At 41.7% G+C, this 23,215-nt stretch overlaps 1 protein-coding gene across 5 annotated transcripts; it reads left to right on the forward strand.

Moving 5' to 3' along the window:
- The first annotated feature begins 4,711 nt into the window (after nucleotides 1–4,711).
- LOC123990594 (NACHT, LRR and PYD domains-containing protein 3-like) lies at nucleotides 4,712–20,180 on the forward strand. Of its 5 annotated transcripts, none has more exons than XM_046291222.1 (15): nucleotides 4,712–4,731; nucleotides 10,799–10,855; nucleotides 11,038–11,211; nucleotides 11,375–11,404; nucleotides 11,647–13,396; nucleotides 13,662–13,835; nucleotides 13,988–14,161; nucleotides 15,261–15,434; nucleotides 15,518–15,691; nucleotides 15,874–16,053; nucleotides 16,240–16,413; nucleotides 17,883–18,056; nucleotides 18,152–18,325; nucleotides 19,010–19,183; nucleotides 19,796–20,180. In XM_046291222.1, the coding sequence occupies exons 2-15, from the start codon at nucleotides 10,843–10,845 to the stop codon at nucleotides 19,827–19,829; spliced, it is 3,573 nt and encodes a 1,190-aa protein (XP_046147178.1). In that variant the 5' UTR covers nucleotides 4,712–4,731; nucleotides 10,799–10,842; the 3' UTR covers nucleotides 19,830–20,180. The 5 variants fall into 5 exon arrangements, with proteins under 5 accessions (XP_046147178.1, XP_046147179.1, XP_046147177.1 ...); XM_046291223.1 differs by lacking the exon at nucleotides 4,712–4,731 and adding an exon at nucleotides 9,378–9,397; XM_046291221.1 differs by lacking the exon at nucleotides 4,712–4,731 and adding an exon at nucleotides 9,518–9,616.
- Nucleotides 20,181–23,215: the final 3,035 nt, after the last annotated feature.

Consider the following 23,215-nt stretch of genomic DNA (forward strand, 5'->3'; position numbering starts at 1 on the left):
GTCTAGAATGTCATTGTATGCTGTAGCGTTAAGATTTACCTTCACTGGCACTAGCCCCAACCATTATTCTGCCTCCACCAAACTTTACAGTTGAGACTGCATTCGGGCAGGTAGCATTCTCCTGGCATCCTCCAAACCCAGATTTGTTTGTCGGACTGCCAGATGGTGAAGCGGCCTTCATCACTCCAGAGAATGCATTTCCACTCCTCCAGAGTCCAATGTAGGCAAGCTTTACACCACTCCAGCCGACGCTTGGCATTGCACGTGGTGATCTTAGGCTTGGGTGTGGCCGCTCGGCCATGGAAACCCATTTTCATGAAGCTCCTGACGAATAGTTATTGTGCTGACGTTGCTTCCAGTGGCAGTTTGGAACTGTAGTGAGTGTTGCAACCAAGGGCAGATCATTTTTACGCGCTTCAGCACTCGGTGGTATCGTTCTGTGAGCTTGTGTGGCCTACCACTTTGCGGCTGAGCTTTAGTTGCTCCTAGATGTTTCCACTTCACAATAACCTACAGTTGACCAGGGCAGGCATTTGATTTGTTGGAAAGGTGGCATCAAACTCAGCAGAAAAAGAAATGTTCTCTCACTGTCAACTGCATTTATTTTCAGCAAACGTAACGTGTAAATATTTGTATGAATATAAGATTCAACAACTGAGACATATAAACTGAACAAGTTCCGCAGACATGTGACTAACAAATTGAATAATGTGTCCCTGAACAAAGGGGGGGGGGTCAAAATCAAAAGAAAGTCTGTATCTGGTGTGGCCACCAGCTGCATTAGGCAGTGCAGTGCATCTCCTCATGGACTGCACCAGATTTGCCAGTTCTTGCTGTGAGATGTCACCCCACTCTTCCACCAAGGCACCTGCAAGTTCCTGGACATTTCTGGGGGGAATGGCCCTCACCCTCTGATCCAACAGGTCTCAGATGTGCTCAATGGGATTGAGATCCGGGCTCTTCGCTGGCCATGGCAGAACAGACATTCCTGTCTTGCAGGAAATCACGCACAGGATGAGCAGTATGGCTGGTGGCATTATGCTATAGGGTCATGTCAGGATGAGCCTGCAGGAAGGGTACCACATGAGGGAGGAGGATGTCTTTCCTGTAACGCACGTCGTTGAGAACACCTGCAATGACAAGCTCAGTCCGATGTTGCTGTGGCACACCACCACAGACCATGACGGACCCTCCACCTCCAAATCGATCCTGCTCCAGAATACAGGCCTCGTTGTAACTCTCATTCCTTCGATAACTGCGAATCTGAAGAGCACTTTTTGCCAATCCTGTCTGGTCCAGCGACGGTGGGTTTGTGCTCATAAACGTTGCCGGTGAGGACCTGCCTTACAACAGGCCTACAAGCCCTCAGTCCAGCCTATTGTGGACAGACTGATCACTGATGGAGGGATTGTGCATTCCTGGTGTTACTCGGCAGTTGTTGCCATCCTGTACCTGTCCCGCATCTGTGATGTACCGATCCTGTGCAGGTGTTGTTACACGTGGTCTGCCACTGTGAGGACGATCAGCTGTCCGTCCTGTCTCCCTATAGCGCTGTCTTAGGCGTCTCACAGTACGGACATTGTAATTTATTGCCCTGGCCACATCTGCAGTCCTCATGCCTCCTTGCAGCATGCCTAAGGCACGTCCACACAGATGAGCAGGGACCCAGGGCATCTTTATTTTGGTGTTTTTCAGAGTCAGCAGAAAGGCCTCTTCAGTGTCCTCAGTTTTCATATCTGTGACCTTAATTGCCTACCCTCTGTAAGCTTGTTAGTGTCTTTACGACCGTTTCACAGGTGCATGTTCATTAATTGTTTAAACCCTTTACATTGAAGATCTGTGAAGTTATTTGGATTTTTACAAATTATTTTTGAAAGACAGGGTCATGAAAAAGGGACCTTTCTTTTTTTTGCTGAGTTTATATCCTATGACGGTGCCACATTGAGTCACAGCTTATCAGTAAGGTAATTCTACTGCCAATTTTAGGCTATGGAGATTGCATGGCTGTGTGCTCCATTGTATACACCTGTCAGCAACAGGTGTGACTGAAATGGCAGAATCCACTAATTTTAAAGGGGTGTCCACATACTTTTGTGTGTGTAATATATATAGTGTATATATTTCCAAACGGAAGCATCTAAAAACCTAGTTTTCCTACTACAGCATCAGAAAATTTGTCTTATGTTCCGTGTCTGAAATGTAAATGACCGTCTGCCACCATGCAAGAAGGCTTATTGTGCAATAACATTTCTATTGTATGCCTGAAAATTACGTTTTTATTTTGTAAGGTAAAACAAAAGGGTATTACATTGATTTTGTATTAATTTCACAATGTTATGGTTTCCTGTGGAAATGATTTAAAATAAAGGGGCGGGCTTAACAAGTCTTTGTTGCTTGATCGATCATTTCAGAAGTAAAGTATTATCTTACCACTCTCCCTAAAGCTGATTTTTGACCTTTCGCTAAACCCGCCCCATTTTGGGCAACTAATCGCCGCGCTCCACCTCGGACAAGCTCGCGGCACGTTTTAAATCGCATAAAAGCCAGTGAGGGCTATTGCAAAAACGGAGTTTTCTTAAGCTAAATATTTGCACAGGGCACCAGGAGTACTTGCTACTGTGATTCCTGAAATTCTCCGTAATTATCAATTTTTACCTTGTTTGCTAGCTCAGCTGGTTAGCTAGCGCTGTCTCATTGACCAGCAATTGTTAGGTTAGTGTTGGGATTTTAAGAAACAATGAGGTTTAGCCATAATTATGACTTTGGCTGTGGTAACTAGTGATGACCATTTAATAAGTTATTACCTGAATGAATGTTGGAATTCAGCATCCCTGGAAAATGTCTGAGGTTGCAACAGTAACCAAGGGGGGTTAGTGAAGGGTCAATTGAAGGTCAGATGTATAACTTGTGTTCTTAGGATCTTTTATGAATAAAGCTGGTCAAATCGACTGCAGTTATGAAACATGAGAAGACTCTTGAATGAAACCCATTATAGTTTGAGCACTGTAAAACATTTCCCTTCAATGTATGTTTTGTATGAACTGCTATATCATGTGTAACGCCATGTAGATCTAACACCATTAACTTTCACGTTTGTAATTTGTTACATTTCAGGGATACTTAACATTTCTTTTAAATTAAAAACAACCATATTTTTTTGTACATGATTAAAGACAATGCAAATACTATCTTGTATGGTGGGGTGAAAAGTTTCATTCTGAAGGTTAAAGAGCATTGTTCAATGTACCCACAGCCAAGATTTACTGTAATCAAAACACTTGACTGATTGATTTAATTGCATATCTAGAATGTTATGAGGTATGTTGTCAAGGCTGTCATATATATATTAGTATGAGACTGCTCTTCCTGTAAACAACCTACTGTATACACTGACAGTGGTTCTGAGTGAATGACAGGGAGAAGTACAAGCATAGGAAAGTTTCGAGTCTATGCTCTAGTCCAGTGGTTCCCAAACGGGATTTGTTCTGATTATGTACTCAAACCAAGAACTGGTTTTGTGTGCATCTCTACATTGGGTACATCAATAAGTAGCCTGCATTGTGATGGTTCACAGATCAGAATTTACCTCAAGGGCACTGGCTGCACAGCAAAAGGAAATTCTTTGTTATAGTCAATATATTCTTTAACTGTTCAGAGAAAAGCACAATGAATGAGTAAAGCAGGTGATTGACACATTCTTCTTAGTATACGTACTGGGTTCCAGTTTCTTCAGACCTTCCAATTTTCCTGGGACTCTGTGCACTAGAAGAGCAAAGGAAGATGGAAAATACTGAAATATTCAACGTCTTTAGAGAAAATTTGCAGCAGACTTGATCAAATCTGCCTGTGATTCACTCAAGGTTGTGTTACAGTTAAATTAGTATTATAGCTAGTTTAGAATTAGAAATCATCAAAAAACTGAATGAGTATCGTCATGTGGGGCGGCAGGGTAGCCTAGTGGTTAGAGCGTTGGACTAGTAACCGCAAGGTTGCAAGTTCAAACCCCCGAGCTGACAAGGTACAAATCTGTCGTTCTACCCCTGAACAGGCAGTTAACCCACTGTTCCTAGGCCTTCATTGAAAATAAGAATTTGTTCTTAACTGACTTGCCTGGTAAAATAAAAAATATAAATCTGTTAGTTTTAACGCAGACACTGGATTTTCAACAACACAATTGTCTGCAGCTGTGTTTATTTTGCTCTATTCTGGAACAATGAGGACTGTCTGGACATTCAATGTATCAACTGTGACTACCACTTAATGTTAACTGAGTTAGCTAGCTGCGCGCGTGTGCTATCGTGCATACATTTATTTTGCCCCCCCCACACCAAACACGATCACGACACGCAGGTTAAAATATCAAAACAAACTCTCCAGCAGCAAGAGCGACATCATTGATGTATACAGAGAAGAGAGTCAGCCCGAGAACCCTGTGGCATCCCCATAGAGACTGCCAGAGGTCCGAACAACATGCCCTCCGATTTGACATGCTGAATTCTATCAGAGAAGTAGTTGGTAATCCAGGCGTGGCAATCATTTGAGAAACCAAGGCTGTCGAGTCTGCCAATAAGAATGTGGTGATTGACAGAGTCGAAAGCCTTGGCCAGGTCGATGAATACGGCTGCACAGTAATGTCTCTTATCGATGGTGGTTATGATGTCGTTTAGGACCTTGAGCGTGGCTGAGGTGCATCCATGGCCAGCTCTGAAACCAGATTGCATAGCGGAGAAGGTACGGTGGGATTCGAAATGGTTGGTAATCTGTTTGTTAACTTGGCTTTCGAAGAACTTTAGAAAGGCAGGGTAGGATAGATATGTCTGTTGCAGTTTGGGTCTAGAGTGTTGCCCCCTTTGAAAAGGGGGATGACGGCGGCAGCTTTCCAATCTTTGGGAATCTCAGACGATACAAAAGAGAGGTTGAACAGGCTAGTAATAGGGGTTGCAACAATTTTGGCAGATAATTTTAGAAAGTGAGAGTCCAGATTGTCTAGCCCGGCTCATTTGTAGGGGTCCAGATTTTACAGCTCTTTCAGAACATCAGCTATCTGGATTTGGGTGAAGGAGAAATAGTGGGGGCTTTGGCAGTTTTCTGTGGAGGGTTCCAGGCAGTTGACCGGGGTAGGGGTAGCCAGGTGGAAAGCATGGCCAGCCGTAGAGAAATGGTTATTGAAATTCTCAACTATGGGTTCGTGCCCAGGCTCTGTCGTAACCGGCCACGACTGTGAGGTCCGTGGGGCGATGCACAATTGGCCTAGCGTCGTCCGGGTTAGGGAGGGCTTGGCCGGTAGGGATATCCTTGTCTCATCGCGCACCAGCGACTCCTGTGGCGGACCGGGCGCAGTGCGCGCTAACCAAGGTTGCCAGGTGCACTGTGTTTCCTCCGACACATTGGTGTGGCTGGCTCCCGGGTTGGATGCACGCTGTGTTAAGAAGCAGTGCGGCTTGGTTGGGTTGTGTATCGGAGGGCGCATGACTTTCAACCTTCGTCTCTCCCGAGCCCGTACGGAGTTGTAGCGATGAGACAAGATAGTAGCTACTAACAATTGGATACCATGAAAAAGGGGTAAAAATTCAACAACAAAAAAAGACATTCTCAATTATGGTGAATTTATTGGTGGTAACAGTGTTTCCTAGCCTCAGAGCAGTGGGCTGCTGGTTCTACATTTTTTGAATGGGGCATGCTTATTTAAGACTGTGAGGAAGGCACTTTTAAAGAATAACCAGGCATCCTCTACTGACCGGATGAGGTCAATGTAATTCCAGGATACCCCGGCCAGGTCCATTAGAAAGGCCTGCTCGCAGAAGGTTTTTTAGGGAGCGTTTGACAGTGATGAGGGGTGGTTGTTTGGTCGCAGACCCATTACGGATGCAGGCAATGAGGCAGTGATCGCTGAGATCTTTGATTGAAAACAGCAGAGGTGTATTTGGAGGGCGAGTTAGTTAGGATGATATCTATGAGGGTGCCTGTGTTTACAGATTTGGGTTTGTACCTGGTAAGTTCATTGATAATTTGTGTGAGATTGGGGGCATCGATCTTAGATTGTAGGATGGCTGGGGTGTTAAGCATGTCCCAGTTTAGGTCACCTAGCAGCACGAGCTCTGAAGATAGATGGGGGGGGCAATCAATTCACATATGGTGTCGGGGGCAGAGGGTGGTCTATAGCATGCGACAACCGTGAGAGACTTGTTTCTGGAAAGGTGAATTTTTAGCAGTAGAAGCTCGAATTGTTTGGGTACAGACTTGGATAGTAATACAGAACTCTGCAGGCTATCTTTGCAGTAGATTGTAACACTGCCCCCTTTGGCAGTTCTATCTTGGCGGAAAGTGTTATAGTTAGTTAGGGATGGAGATTTCAGGGTTTTTGGTGGTTTTCCTAAGCCAGGATTCAGACACAGCTAAGACATCCGGGTTGGAAGAGTGTGCTAAAGCAGTGAGTAAAACAAACTTAGGGAGTAGACTTCTAATGTTAACATGAAACCAAGGCTTTTACGGTTACAGAAGTCAACAAATGAGAGCACCTGGGGTGTGGGAGTGGAGCTAGGCACTGCAGGACCTGGATTAACCTCTACATCACCAGAGGAGAAGTAGGATAAGGGTACAGCTAAAGTCTATACGAACTGGCCATCAAGCACGTTCGGAACAGAGAGTAAAAGCAGCAGGTTTCTGTGCACGATAGCATCGATTCAATAATAATAATAGTGTACAGACAAAGGTAAGGTAGGTAAAACTTGCATATAAATGTGCGAAGGCTGATGTCTAAACTGGACATTATGGATGTCTGGGTGCATGACACTAGCCCAGACCTGGTTATCTCAGAGACCTGGCTGAATAATTTGATAATAATATAATTTATCCAGGTAGTTTCTGTACTGAAGCTTTTATATACACTAGCCAAGCCCTTCTGCATTCTCACTTAAATTTCTCTCCATCCCGCATGGAGCAGCAGTCTAAGGCACTGCATCTCAATGCTAGAAGCGTCACTACAGACACCCTGGTTCAAATCCAGGCTGTATCACAACCGGCCGTGATTGGGATCCCATAGGACGGCGCACAATTGGCCCAGCGGGTGTAGGCCGCCATTGTAAATAAGAACTTGTTCTTAACTGACTTGCCAAGTTAAAGAAGTGAAGATTTGTATAACTAAACCAAGATAGACCACAGCCTGTCATTTTCAAATGGGAACAAATTAGCCATGCTGGGTAGAACAATCCAGGAGGTGGGCAGAGCCAAGCACGAGCTAGCGAGATCCTATTGGTGCATTTTAGCACATATTTGCATATTTCCATAGGGGATGCCTACTTTGTAAATAGCGCATGTACAATATCTCAATTTGCCTTTGCACTCTTTCTAAACGATGCAAAAAAAAAATCAACTTTGGGATATGGTAAAGTCTACAAAACCTTGTCTACTCCGGTGAAATATGTCTCATTGTCCTATCTGTTGTGTTTCTTCTGTGATATCACGATGGTCTTCAAACAAACGTTTAAACTGCATGCCGCCAACTACTGTGCTGGAATGTAGGTTCAATCGTGATCTGCCCAATTTTGTACGACCATGAAAATGAAATTATAAATAAATAAATCCTTAACTTCTACCACACCCTCCCCACTCTCCAAAAAACCCTCCCTAACCCCATTAAACCTTATCTATATCATGCTGAAACACTCCACCCTTAGAATTGCTCAGCATGTTAACAACCATTTCAACAGTAACATGTGTTACCCCCAATATCTCTCTTGCCGTCTTCACAATAACCTTCAACCTGGTATTTCTGCTTTCCACAACCCGGGTCATATTGATAATCTTACCAAGTGTCCTTAGACACCACACATTCATGAGTACACAAGATTTCTGAACAGGCCTCTAAACCATGCCAGGACCATCAGAAGCACCAGCCCAGACAGTAGGTCCACTTACTACAGGTACATCCATGTATACTCCATCAGTCCTCACTGTAGTTCTACCAATGTGTCTTATGGCCTCTGCATATGATACATGGCTGATCCTACAGTGCCTTGCAAATGTATTCATCCACCTTGGCATTTTTCCTATTTTGTAGCTTTACAACCTGTAATTTAATTGTATTTTTATTTGAATGTCATGCAATGGACAAAATAATCCAAATTGATTAAATGAAAAAAAAGCAACTTATTTTCCACCATAATTTGCAAATAAATTCATTAAAAATCCTACAATGTGATTTTCTGGATTTTTTTTTCTAATTTTGTCTGTCATATCGCTAGTCAGGTCGGCACCAAGCTCAGACAGTCTGTGTTTAAAATACCATGAAGACATATTGTTTTACCCTAATTCTGACTAGGACTACACATTTATTGACTATGATTTTATACATTCTAATCAATTCCATACAATTATATGTTTCAGGACGGAATATTCTAATCATTCAATTAACAGATAATTCTCAACTAACAATCGCCCTCACCTCGATTTGTATTATATATATATATATATATATATATTTATTTAAAAAATCATGTTTATCTTATTTTCCATAATTAGCTATTCATATTTGTAGTTTATGCAAAGGATTTTTACCTCTCACCAGTCTCGCCATTATCAAAATTACATTATGGCAAGTGTTGATAAAAGGTGAGATACTTAGGTGAGCGAGTCGGTCAAGGATCAGTTCAGACGAGGAGCTAAAGTTTAACAATCTGCAGTTTATTCAGAGTAAAAGTATTGTGTACAGCGTATACGGGCTCTGTTCCTCGAACTCAGAGGGAGTCAGAAAAAGAGAGCCCCTAATTTAGACAGCATACATGTTTTATACAGTACAGAAAGTAGGTTGATTCTGGAAGGTCTGGTCCTCGGATTGGTCCAAACCCGGGCCTTGTCTCTCCTTATTGGTCCAAGGTTGTTGTTGCCATTGTCTCAGAATGTTCCTGCTTAATGTCTGTTTTGTGTTGCTCAATAGTTTGCATGTGTCAAAAAGCAGATACGCCCAAGATCCCTTGAGGCTTAATGCTGGGTGTGTGGTTCTAAAAGATCCCTTGAGGCTTAATGCTGGGTGTGTGGTTCTAAATGTGAATGTATCTGGGTGGGGTGTGTGTGCTTGTGTCTGCAAGTCAAGGCTGTGTCTCTTCCTCCCAATGTGTGGGTGTATGTCTTATCTGTGTGTCCTCGGCAGTTAGTGTGTGTGTGTGTGTGTGTTCCTGTCATCAGCAGTTATGTCCTCACGAGATGCAGCTTCTCCAGTCTTGTGGTTTGGCCCTCTTCCTGTTTTCGTGACTATGTGTGGAAACATTTGCAGAGGCGCACCCAAAACAGTTACAGCAACATTATAGCAAACATATTAGTAGTCTCCGTTTGGTTATGCCCTTCGTTGCTAAGTGCTGAAGCATTAGATATAGAGGCCTGTTACGGCCTTCAAGCATAGGTATGGTTATCAAAGTATTATCTACACAAGCAATTATTATTTTAGCAAACAATTATAGTGATTCATCATATACAAGGTTGTTTATCTGTCCGAAGCAGTGTACCACGTTCGAGTTCGATTTTGTCGATAGCTTCGCGTGGGATCTGAAGCGCTGTAAGGAGGAACTGTCAAACTACACATTCAGGAACTTCTTCTTTCTCTTGGATAGCTGTAACTGTGGTAAAGACAGTTTAAAATTGTATATTCAAAGGATATTCGCGCTTTCAAACCACTTGAGCCACAGACTCCAAATAAGTGTCATGATGTTGGAAAAATATGTCTTATGCGTAGGCCCAATGAGTGGACATTCTGAACCTTGTTTGAAGTCAGTAGGTCACATGACCAAGGAGCTATTGAAATTTTAACGTTTGAAAAATTCATGTAAAATCGAGAGATGAAAATGGACAAACATTGGTGTGCAATGTGTAGGCCCACAGAAGAATTCTGAACCTTGTTTTGAAGTCATTAGGTCACATGACCAGTGAGCTATTGATATTCAAAAATGTAAATATATAATTTAAAATAGTGCAAGATGTAAATAGACAAAACAAGTGTGTGCAATGTGTGTCTTTGCCATCGGGTTAGCTACAACCAGTTTTGAACGTTTTAGGAGTAATGTTGATTTGTCACTTTGTTGGCATCCCTAACTGCTGTTGGTGGACGTAAGGAAAACTACAGACGAATATCCAACCTTCATTACCTCGGTCTGCCAGTTTTTCTCTCATGGATCTAGTCTGTATGTCAAGTAAGGCTTCTCTCAGAACGATGTTCTCCATTTTAAGTTCATTAACTTAAGTTTTAATCTTATTGACTGTCCCTGTTAGCTTGTTTGTCTTTCTCCAATGTCGCAGCTGTTTCGTCACTCATCTTGAGACTTGCCTTCAACTCTTTTATATCCTTACTGACTAGTTCAAGTTTGCGCAGTTTGTCATTTATTGATTTTTAACAGATCTGGTTCGAACTTCACGGTGGTGAAAAGATGAAATCGTCTGTGTCTGTAGAAGAGTCACGTTTTCGTTTTGAAATATGTTCCCCTTTTACTCTCCGTTATGTTTGGGTGTTGCTTGTTTTCGTAATATTTTATCGATGGATTTCTCTAGTCTCATGATTTGTTTTGTGTTGTTATCCAGATTGAAGGTTATTTCTCACCAGATTGTGTAGCGCTAATATTTAGTCTAATTTACCGATATTGAATATTTCGTTTTTATCATGAGGGGGTCTACATAGTTGTTTTCAGTCCGCCATCTTGAAGTGTTGGCTAAGCATAAACGTCAACCTGCATTTGGAACATGAAATGAATGTTCACCTAAGCTAGTAGCCAAAACATTTACATCTCTTTCTTGCTTTTTCTCTGTTTTCCAGGTTAGTCCTTGTCTGTCCATTCCAGCCCAGCTGAGATTGTATCTATGGATTCCAAAGGTAATTAACTAGAATTGTTCAACCCTTATACAGGCCATAACTGTAGAATAAGCTACTAGTTAAATAAACGTTGTGTTATACAGAGGACAGGACTGGTTAAAATGGAAACAAGTCTGGAATTTGTTTTGCTCCTATATATAGATGCATCTCTCTATTTTCCCTGTCTGACTCCTCTCTCTCAGAACGCCAGGAGGCTGGCCCTGTGAAGAGGCCAGATCTCTCCATACCTACACAAGGAACTTCTTTCCAGTCCACCAACACCGCTCAGGATGGCAGCAATGTCATATCACCCACAATCTCTGGCAGCCAAATAAGAGACATTAATTATTACATCAGTGTGGGCTCGAAGGGTGGTGGTAAGTTACCTCAAACTTCTGACTCATTAAATTGAATACATAAAGTACAACTTACTATCTGGTGTTGGGACATTTTACACACATCCCAGATCTTTTTGTCGCTCTCTCCCTTCGCCTCTCTCTCTCTCTCTCTCTCTCTCTCTCTCGCTTTTTCTCGTTCCAGATTATGAAGATACTTTTCCTAATTCTGAAGGTAATAACACCCTCTACAGACCATCTAAGTAATGTTTTTTAGTTATTTTTTAAATACAGTAATTACTTTTAACTTTACATGCAAATCTGACACTAAGTGTGAATCTTTCTATATTTTTGGTGGATGTCACAGCCCTTTGAATAAAAGGGCACACACAAGCTACTGAGCATAGATTTCTGTTAACAATCAAATCTATCGTCTTCATGTTTTGATGTATTTTTCTGTCATTTTGTTTCTTTCAGATATACATGTTGAAGACTGCCATCAAAAACTAAAAGACTATCTGAAGATTAACAGTAAGATCAGTACTATTCAGGAGGGTTTAGCTCAGCATGGAAACTCCAAACTGCTTAATGACATCTACACAGCGGTTTATATAACAGAGGGGGAAAGTGGAGAGGTCAATAATGAGCATGAGGTAAGACCATTTGAAAAAACAGCTTTACAAGAAACTTCAATCCTATCCAACGACATCTTCAGAGCCATAGTTGGGAAAGACAAACCGATCAGAACTGTGCTGACAAAAGGAATCGCTGGCATTGGAAAGTCGGTCTCTTTGCAAAAGTTTGTTTTGGACTGGGTTGAAGGAAAAGCAAATCAGGATATAAAATTCATCTTTCCACTTTTTTTTCGGGATCTAAATTTGATGAGGGAGAATAAAAGTTTGATGGACATTCTTCATCCTTTTCTTCAGACAAAAGAAGCAGGAATCCTTAACAACAATGAACACAAAGTGTTATTTATCTTCGATGGTCTAGATGAGTGTCGACTTCCTCTAGACTTCCAGAACAACAAGATCTTGAGTGACATCACAGAGTCAACTTCATTGCAGGTGCTGCTGACTAACCTCATCAAGGGGAATCTGCTCCCATCTGCTCGCATCTGGATAACCTCCCAATCAGCCGCAGCCAATCGCATCCCCCCTGAGTTTGTTGACAGAGTGACAGAGGTACGAGGGTTCAATGACCCACAGAAGGAAGAGTTTTTCAGAAGGAGATTCAGTGATCAGAAACTGGCCAACAGAATCATCAAACACATTAAGTCAATACGGAGCCTCTACATCATGTGTCACATACCTTTGTTCTGCTGGATTTTAGCCACTGTCCTGGAGAGAATGAACAAAATGGAAAGTGGAGAGATCCCCAAAACCCTGACCCAAATGTACACGCACTTCCTGAACATCCAGAGAATGCTAAGGAAACGAAAGTACCCTGGAGAAAATGAACAAGATCCACTCTGGTATAAAGCGAGCATCATGTCACTGGGGAAACTGGCCTATCAGCAACTGGAAAAAGACCATCGGACCTTCTTTGAAGAGGATCTGACAGAGTGTGGCATTGATGTCAGAGAGGGGTCCATTTTTTCAAGGGTTTGTTCAGAGATGTTCAATACAGAGTTTGGACTGTACGAGAGCAAGACGTACCAATTTGTGCATCTGAGCATCCAGGAGTTTCTTGCTGCTGTGTATGTTTTCATCTCATTCAAAACCAGCAATGAAAATCCAATGCTAGAAGAACAACACTGCTCCAAAGGCAAAGACATCTACTTAAGTGCAGTAGATAAGGCCGTTCAAAGTGAGAATGGGCACCTAGACCTTTTCCTCCGCTTCCTTCTCGGCCTCTCGCTGAAGAGCAATCAAGATATCTTACAAGGTTTACTGATAGAAAAAACAGGCAGCTCACAGACCAATGAGAAAACAGCCATGTATATTAAGATGAAGATCAAGGAAAAGCCCTCTCCAGAGTGTTGCATCAATCTGTTCCACTGTCTGAATGAGCTGAATGACCATTCCTTACAGGAGGAAATCCAAAGCTACATAAGGTCTGGAAGTTCCTTGTTTGCCAGACTCTCATCTGCACAGTGGTCCGCTCTGGTCTTTGTGTTGCTGACTTCCACGGACGAGCTGGAAGTGTTTGACCTGAAGAAATACATCAGATCGGATGAGTGTCTTCTGAGGCTGCTGCCAGTGGTCAAAGCTTCTAGAACCGCTCTGTGAGTATTTGGTCAAATCGATGTACTGAAAGTTAGCAAATCAATATTCTATTAATTGATGGTAATTGAATTTCGTAGTCCCTGGACAAAATCATACTACTGATCTATTCAAGTGAAGATAATTCATTTCTATAAGTAACCACCATGTTACCCGTTCTAAAATGCCATGGTTCATTTGTGCAATATTTTTCGCTCTGTGAAGGAAGTTTTGGAGACAGAAGATGTCGTCTGATAACTCATTGCATTTGACAATATATTTTCCCAGACTCAATGGATGTAAACTTACCTGGAGATGCTGTGAAGCACTGGCCTCAGCTCTCAGCTCAAAGTTCTCTAGTCTGAGACAGCTGGACCTAGGAAACAATGACCTGCAGGACTCAGGAGTGAAAACACTCTGTGCTGGACTGGGGAATCCACTCAATAAACTAGATACACTGAAGTAAGACAATCTTCTGAGCGTGAAATTAGATTTTAAATGCTAGATAACTGTATTTACGGCCAACAATGAGTTGTGATTTGATTTGTACTACCATTTAGTGCACATCCCTATAGTAAGTGTATGCCATTTAATTGTAGAATGTCTCTCTTCAGACTGTCTCAGTGTAATATCACAGAGGAAGGCTGTGCTTCTCTGGCTTTAGCACTGAGGTTAAACCCATCACACCCAAGAGAACTGGACCTGAGTGGAAATAATCTAGGAGACTCCGGTGTAAAAAATCTCTCTACTGTACTCAAAGATCCACAATGTAAACTGCAGAAACTGAGGTGAGTATTCTGATCAGTGGAATTAAGCAAAAACAATTGCATTAGAAAAAGTTTACTGTGGAGGTAGATTCCCATTGACCCGGCGAAGGCACACCTGAGTAAGAATCCTAGCTTAGTTTCACCTTTTTACCACGTTACCATTACTTTCCCTTCCTTATGGAGACATCAACAGAAATTTGAAAGTCAATATGCTTTTTAGACTGTCACACATTCAACATTGTGTGTTTTGTAGTAGATTTGACTAATTTGATAAAAATGTATTCAGAAAGTCCAAATAGATATATGACATGTAGAACAGACATGCTTCTGTCATGTGGAGAAAACAAACAGAAGACCATTTGATGTGCAACATTAAGGACAGTACACCTTCCACAGTACACCTTAATACAGGATTAAGACATGTTCAGCATGCACCTGTCTAAACACAAGCAGCAGCATTCACTTAAAGTAAACTGGGAATTTTTACCTCATCAAATCTGAAGTTTACTTGCTAATTGATTTCCTCAAATTATGGCATGAGTGTTGCCTGTGTGGTTCATATAAACATATATAACAATCATTGATTTCTTTAAACTCATGAAACCAGTTATAGGCTAGCATTAGGGCCGGGGTGATACCAGTATTACGACAGTATCGTGGCAAGGAAACAAAATACAAAGCAGATGTAACTTCTTTAGGAAAACAGCCCTAATTGTTGGAAACAAACCACATTATGTTGTCATCCAGAGTCACATTTATTTATTTTCCAAGCTATTCCGCAGGTTTTTAAAGGACCAGACAGTTTGGTCTGCTTCATGTTTGATTTTTTGCCATAGAAGAAATATTGCGATACTGGTATCATCACAGCCCTAGCTAACATATGCTTTTGCTCATGGTTGTAGCTATGTGTGCCCCTTCCTCCCCCAAAATATCATTTCTGGGTAATATTTCTGGCCATTTAGGTGACCCATTTCAAGCCAAATGTTCCATAATTAACATGAATGATTTTTGTAAAACTACAATGCTTTACTTTTATTCACAATGACACTGAATATTTTCTAAATGTGAATCATCTTTTGAGGCAAAGAGTTGAATGTTTTTACATTAACTAACATCACAGGATGTCAGGCTGTGGAGTCTCAGAAGAAGGGTGTTCATCTCTGGCTTCAGCCCTGACGTCGAACCCCTCACACCTGAGAGAGCTGGATCTAAGCAGGAATGGCCCTGGAGGCTCAGGAGTGGAGAAGCTCTCTGCAGTACTGGTGGATACACACTGTAAACTTGAGACGCTGAGGTGAATAATTGAATAGTCTTTTCTTTACACAGTATTCCATATTTCTGAGTGAAGAGTGACAGCGTTATTCCTTCTTTCTGTAGGCTGTCAAACTGTAGTATCACAGAAGAAGGCTGTGCTTCTCTGGCTTCAGCTGTGGCGTCAAACCCCTCTCACCTGAGAGAGCTGGACCTGAGCGGGAATAACTTAGGAGACTCAGAATTAGAACAGCTGACAGTTGTTTTGAAGAATCCACAGTGCAAACTTGAGAAACTGTTGTAAACAACTCATTATTTTGAGCACTTTGAGAAATGTTTTCATAGATCATATTTTATGTTATTGATATTTTCAATTCAACACTATGGTCATATTTTACATTAACTAGACTATATAACAATGCATATGAAATAATATGCACCTCATGTTACCAATCTTTAAAAAATGTCACTTCTCTCCAAAGGCTTAAAAAATGCACATTCACAGTGGAAGGCTGTGCTGCTCTGGCTATGGCTTTAGCCCTGAGGCCAAGACCATCACCCCTGAGAGAGCTGGACCTAAGTGAGAACCAACCTGGTAACTTAGGAGTAAAACTACTCTCTTCTGTACTGGAGGATAAACGCTGTACACTGGAAACACTGAGGTAAATACTGTGTCCTCATGGTGGTTGGTTTAAGCAGGGCAATAAGTCGGGACTGAACCGGCAGACTGTATTTGATTCGGCAGCACTGCTCTGCGGCTGATGCTGTTCTGTTTCCACCCTTCTGGGTGTGTGTGTTGTGAGGTTTGGTCAAATAAACAATAAATGATCTGTTCTTTATCTCCCTAGGTTGAATGATTGCAACCTCACTGAGAAATGCTGTGAAGCGCTGGCTTCAGCTCTCAGCTCCAGCACTTCAAGTTTGAGAGAGCTAGACCTGGGGAACAACAAACTCCACGATGTGGGGGTGAAGCTGTTCTCTGTTGGACTGGGGAATACCTACTGTAATCTGGCAACACTGAGGTAAGAGAGCTAAATTATACATGATACTTTTGTATATATAGTGTATGTGGACACCCATTTAAATAAGTGGATTAAGCTATTTCAGCCACACCTGTTGCTGACAGGTGTGTAAAATCGAGCATACAGCCATGCAATCTCCGTAGACAAACATTGGCGGTAGAATGGCCTTACTGAAGCGCTCAATGACTTGCACCGTCATAGGATGCCACCTTTCTGACAAGTCAATTCATCAAATTTCTTCCCTGCTTGAGCTGCCCCAGTCAACTGTAAGTGCTGTTATTGTGAAGTGGCAACGTCTAGGAGCAACAACGGATCAGCCGCGAATTGGTAGGCCACACAAGCTCACAGAACGAGTCCGCTGAAGTACTTAGCATGTAAAAATAGTTTTTCCTCGGTTGCAACACTCACTACCAAGTCCCAAACAGCGTCTGGAAGCAACTGCAGCACAATAACTGTTAGTCGGAAGCTTCATGAAATGGGTTTACATGGTCGATCAGCCGCATACAAGCTTAAGATCACCATGCGCAATGCCAAGCCTCTGCTGGAGTGGTGTAAAGCGCACCGGCATTGGACTCTGGCCTAATGGAAATGCATTCTCTGGAGTGATGAATCACGCTTCACCATCTGGAAGTCAGATGGACAAATCAGGGTTTGGCAGATGCCAGGAGAAACGCTACCTGCTCCAAAGCATAGTGTCAACTGTAAAGTTTGGTGGAGGAGGAATAATGGTCTGGGGCCGTTTTTCATAGTTGGGCAAGGGCCCTCATAATGCTACAGCTTACAATGACATTCTAGATGATTCTGTGCTTCCAACTGTGTGGCAACAGTTTGGGGAAGGCCCTTTCCTGTTTCAGCATGACAGTGACCCCGTGCACAAAGTGAGGTCCATACAGAAATGGTTTGTTGAGGTTGGTGTGAAAGAACTTGACTGGCTTGCGCAGAGCCTTGACCTCAACCGTATCGAACACCTTTGAGATGAATTGGAACGCTGAATGCAAGCCAGGCCTAATGGACCAACATCAATGCCCGACCTCACTAATGCTCTTGTGACTGAATGGAAGCAAGTCCCCGCAGCAATGTTCCAACATCTAATGGAAAGCCTTCCCAGAAGAGTGGAGACTTGTAGCAGGAAATGAGGGACCAACTCCATATTAATGCCCATGAATTTGAAATTAGATGTTCAACGAGCAGGTTTCCATATACTTTTGGTCATGTAGTGTACGTGTCCTAAAATGAACTATCACAAAGTTAATCATTTTGATTGATTAAACTTGAGTTAGATAATGGAGAAGTTAGACAATCTTGAAGGTGACAGATGATTCATATTATTTAACAATGTATATTAATCAATAAATGTTATTGCAATGTACAGTATATTGGATGATCGTATTGAATCTACAAATGATACACTATTACTTATTGGATGATTATGATGCATTGATAAATATGTCTTATGCTTCTCTCTGTAGGCTGTCAGATTGTGGTGTCACAGCGAACGGGATTTTCTTCTTGTCTTCAGCAATCAAGACAAATCCCTCATTCCTGAGAGAGCTGGACATGAGTCGGAATAGTCTAGGAGATTCAGGAGTAAACCTGCTCTCTGCTGTACTGGAGAATCTACATTGTAATCTGGAGACATTGCAGTACGTATTGTGACCATTATATTAGAAGGTATATGTTGTTTTAACTATAAAGCGATTTTTTTACACATTCCAATCAAAAATGGTATTTCCTTCAGCTTGAAGGACTGCAATCTCACTGCGAGATGTTGTGGTGCCCTGGCCTCAGCTCTCAGCTCAAAAGGCTGTAGTCTGAGAGAGCTGGATCTGAGTGGCAACGAGCTGAAGAATTCAGGAGTGGAACTGCTCTGTGTTGGATTGGGGAGTCCTCACTGTAAAGTGAAGACACTCCGGTAAGCTCCATAGAAATATAATTAACATATACCCTCAGACTATGGCTAATTCCAATTCTATGGTATCATTGACTTGAATCACATAAATTAGCACCACAACAAAGACGGTACATCAGAATGACTACACTTTGGAAGATAATGTTAGGCTGAGACATTCAATCAGAGGTTATTCAGTCACATTCAATCACACTGATTTCTGAGCTGGGTTCGGTGTATGCCAGGGTTGGGGTCAATTCAGGAAGTACATAGGAATGTCTATCATACTTTTCTCGCAATGTTTTTCAATTAGGAACATTTGGGATTTGGTTTACTTCCTGAGTTGCCTGGAATTTACCGCAACCCTAGTGAAGGCAACATCTGTAAGATACACAAGCGTGTGCACATAACACTAACACACAATGTGTGTGTGTGAGTGTGAGGAAACCTGGGTGTTTTATCTAAGCCTTTTCTCCCTCTGGTGGCGAGAACACCCATACAGTACATTATATTCTATTGCACATGTAATATTCATCTCTTGCTGTCAAGTCAATTAACATGCCTTTATGTAATAATACTTGATTACAGAATTGCTGTTTTGAGTCTGCTTATCTGAGCAATGTAACTAGGGTTTACAGACAGTTTTTTCATGTTTTCTCTCTCCTTGCTCTCTCGGTCTTTCTCCTCCCTCTCTCACTTTCTCTGCAGAATGTCACGCTGTAGAGTCACAGATGGGGGATGTTCTTCTCTGGCTTCAGCTCTGTCGACCAACCCGTCACACCTGAGAGAAATTAATCTGGACAACAATAACCCTGGGTACTCTGGATTGAGACTGCTCTCTGCTGTAATGGAGGACCCAACCTTTAAACTGGAGACACTGAGGTTAGTGCTTTTGAAATGTTCAGGGCCCAGTTTTTCAAAAACATTTAATCCAGATCACAATGATCCTGTGCTGTCTCAATCCGGTTTCCCCATTCGATTTTGGAAACACACAGGAAGACAATATTTAGACTTAATGTCATATAACATATTTTTGTAGCATTTAATGGGATTTTTCATTTTGTCTTAGTACGACATCCCAAAATAAAAAAGGGACCACATCTGGAGGGGGATCAGAATTTAATACAACACAGGATTATTTTGATCTGGATTAAATGTTTTTGGAAAAACTGGGTCCAGAAAATCTATATCAGATCTGAGTTCAAATACTATTTTTAAGTAATTTTAAATACATTAGCTGGGCTTGATTTGTACTTTCATTTATCAATAGAACCAATAGAATAGTCGAGTGCAAACCCTTCCCACCTGGCACTATTGGCAGGCAACATCAAACACAAAAGTATTTTAAAGATTTTAAATAGTTATTTTAACCCAGGTATTTTGATATTAATGTTGATCAATAGTTGCATTCTTTTGGGACATTAATCAAATATGGGTATCTGTATCTTTGACCTGAATGATTGTCTATGTTTATGTTTATCAATCTATCAACAGTGCATGGCCTTATCCTGTGGGGAGAGAGAAATGATCGAAGGACATAATGGATGAATTCTGTATCCAAAAACACAATGTACAGAGCAGATATATATTTGTACTGATAAATATTTGTAGATGTTTGTACATATCTGTAGATCTTTTATGACATAATGAATGACTGCCTGTATCCAAAGATGCAGTGTACTGAGCGGATGCATTTTTCCATGTAGATATTTTATTATGTGGGTGATTTTTCTACAGCTGTTCATTTTTCAATGTATGCTATGAGTCTCGAGGCTGGGAATGGGATTCAGGCACACCACTATGGTACGTTGTTATTATTTGTTTTCCAGTTATGCATGTTCAATCAATATTTCAATAAAGAAGCATTAACAGATTATAATTTGCCTTTGTCAGTTGTGGAATTATTATTTTACATCTGTCATCAAACACAGGATATAAAATGTTTTACACTATTAGCTGGTAATTATTGGTGCTATAACAGGACAGACACCCATAATATTTGAACCAGCCACCTTTTGGTTACTGGCCCAATGCTCTAGCTGCTAGGCTACCGGGATGCATCCCAAATCTCCTGAAGTGTGAACTTGTTCACTACATCCCACAAATATAATAGCATTGAATTGGGGGAGGTATGGGCTAGTTTATACCGGTCATTCCAGTAAAGGGATGTGATCAAGTGGAAAATTGACAGATTTCAAAGCATATTTCCTTCATACTGTAATTTGCCAGTACCTCATTTGACATGTGGACACCTGCTCGTCGAACATCTCACTCCAAAATCATGAGAGTTAATATGGAGTTGGTCCCCCATTTGCTGCTATTACAGCCTCCTGGGAAGGCTTTCCACTTGATGTTGGAACATTGCTGCGGGGACTTGCTTCCATTCAGACACAAGCATTAGTGAGGTTGGGCGCTGATGTTGGGTGATTAGGCCTCGCTCTCAGTCGGCGTTCCAATTCATCCCAAAGGTGTTCGATGGGGTTGAGTTCAGGGCCCTGTGCAAGCCAGTCAAGTTCTTCCACACCGATCTCAAAAAAACATTTCTGTACGGACCTCGCTTTGTTCATGGGGGCATTGTCATGCTGAAACAGGAAAGGGCTTTCCCCAAACTGTTGCCACAAAGTTGGAAGCACAATACCGTCTAGAATGTCATCGTATGCTGTAGCGTTAAGATTTCCCTTTTACTGGAGCTAAGGGTCCTAGCCTGAACCATGAAAAACAGCCCCAGACATTGTTCCTCCTCCACCAGTTGGCACCATGCTTTGGGGCAGGTATCGTTCTCCTGGCATCCGCCAAACCCAGGTTCGTTCATTGACTGGAGTCCACCTGTGGTAAATTCAATTGATTGGACATGATTTGGAAAGGCACACATCTGTATATATAAGGTCCCACACTTGACAGTGCATGTCAGCAAAAGCCATGAGGTCGAAGGAATTGTCCGTAGAGCTCCGGGACAGGATTGTGTCGAGGCTCAACCTATCTTGTCGGCCGACTGGTCCCATCTGTCAGGCCGACTGGTTCCATCTGGCCGGTCGGACCACCCTATCAGGCCGGCCAGACCGGTCCTATCTGACCAGCTGGTCGACCGGACCTATCTGGCTCCTCCTCTCCTCTTCATTCTCTATTGTCTCGCTCTCTCCTCTCCTCTTCTCTCTCCACTGCTCTCCCCCCTCCCAGGCCCTCTAATGGGCGACCCACTGGTCAGGCTGAGCCTGTACCCAAAGTTCCCCTTCTGTCTGTGAGTGTTCTCTCCTTCCAACCCTTGTCTCAAGTCAGTTCAAGTTGTTTACAAACACATTTAGCCATGTCATTCTATTTGGTGTTAATCCAAATCCAAAGGTAAATGGTGACATTGTTTGACAGTTAATGTTTACATCTAATAATTTGTAGCAGGTAGGCAACATATTTAAATGTCTATGTCTTGGGCCTTTAATATATTGTGGTGATGACCATTTGACCTTGTGTGTGTGTCTTTTTGGATGTCAGTAAGAGTGAGGACTACAGCCCGAAGACTATGGATGAGGCTCTGCAGAATTTGAAGAGACACACACACACACACACATTGTAATTCACACAAGTTCCACCTGAAACACCTCAAACTCCCCAGACCATTCCATGACTTCAATCACATGTACTGCATGTTCACTACAATGACATGTTAAGTTACAGAGTTACACCCAACTAATGGCATGTTTAGTTACAGAGTTACACCCAACTAATGGCATGTTTAGTTACAGAGTTACAGCCAACTAATGGCATGTTTAGTTACAGAGTTACACCCAACTAATGGCATGTTTAGTTACAGAGTTACACCCAACTAATGGCATGTTTAGTTAGTTACACCCAACTAATGGCATGTTTAGTTACAGAGTTACACCCAACTAATGGCATGTTTAGTTACAGAGTTACAGCCAACTAATGGCATGTTTAGTTAAATAAAGAGTTACACCCAACTAATGGCATGTTTAGTTACAGAGTTACACCCAACTAATGGCATGTTTAGTTACAGAGTTACACCCAACTAATGACATGTTTAGTTAAATAAAGAGTTACACCCAACTAATGGCATGTTTAGTTACAGAGTTACACCCAACTAATGGCATGTTTAGTTACAGAGTTACACCCAACTAATGGCATGTTTAGTTACAGAGTTACAGCCAACTAATGGCATGTTTAGTTACAGAGTTACACCCAACTAATGGCATGTTTAGTTACAGAGTTACAGCCAACTAATGGCATGTTTAGTTACAGAGTTACACCCAACTAATGGCATGTTTAGTTAAATAAAGAGTTACACCCAACTAATTGCATGTTTAGTTACAGAGTTACACCCAACTAATGGCATGTTTAGTTAAATAAAGAGTTACACCCAACTAATGGCATGTTTAGTTACAGAGTTACACCCAATTAATGACATGTTTAGTTAAATAAAGAGTTACACCCAACTAATGGCATGTTTAGTTACAGAGTTACAGCCAACTAATGGCATGTTTAGTTACAGATTTACAGCCAACTAATGGCATGTTTAGTTACAGAGTTACCCCCAACTAATGGCATGTTTAGTTACAGAGTTACACCCAACTAATGGCATGTTTAGTTACAGAGTTACACCCAACTAATGGCATGTTTAGTTACAGAGTTACACCCAACTAATGGCATGTTTAGTTAAAGAGTTACAGCCAACTAATGGCATGTTTAGTTACAGAGTTACACCCAACTAATGGCATGTTTAATTACAGAGTTACACCCAACTAATGGCATGTTTAGTTACAGAGTTACACCCAACTAATGGCATGTTTAGTTACAGAGTTACACCCAACTAATGGCATGTTTAGTTAAATAAAGAGTTACACCCAACTAATGGCATGTTTAGTTACAGAATTACACCCAACTAATGGCATGTTTAGTTACAGA

The sequence above is a fragment of the Oncorhynchus gorbuscha genome, linkage group LG12 (genome assembly GCF_021184085.1).
Source record: "Oncorhynchus gorbuscha isolate QuinsamMale2020 ecotype Even-year linkage group LG12, OgorEven_v1.0, whole genome shotgun sequence".
In the NCBI taxonomy this organism is placed as follows: Eukaryota; Metazoa; Chordata; class Actinopteri; order Salmoniformes; family Salmonidae; genus Oncorhynchus; species Oncorhynchus gorbuscha.

What these genes read in the sequence shown, in the direction of transcription:
- LOC123990594 (XM_046291222.1), top strand. An exon ending in AATAAACTAGATACACTGAA is followed by an intron (nt 13,836 to 13,987) that starts GTAAGACAATCT and finishes GTCTCTCTTCAG; the next exon opens with ACTGTCTCAGTGTAATATCA. An exon ending in TGTAAACTTGAGACGCTGAG is followed by an intron (nt 15,435 to 15,517) that starts GTGAATAATTGA and finishes TTCTTTCTGTAG; the next exon opens with GCTGTCAAACTGTAGTATCA.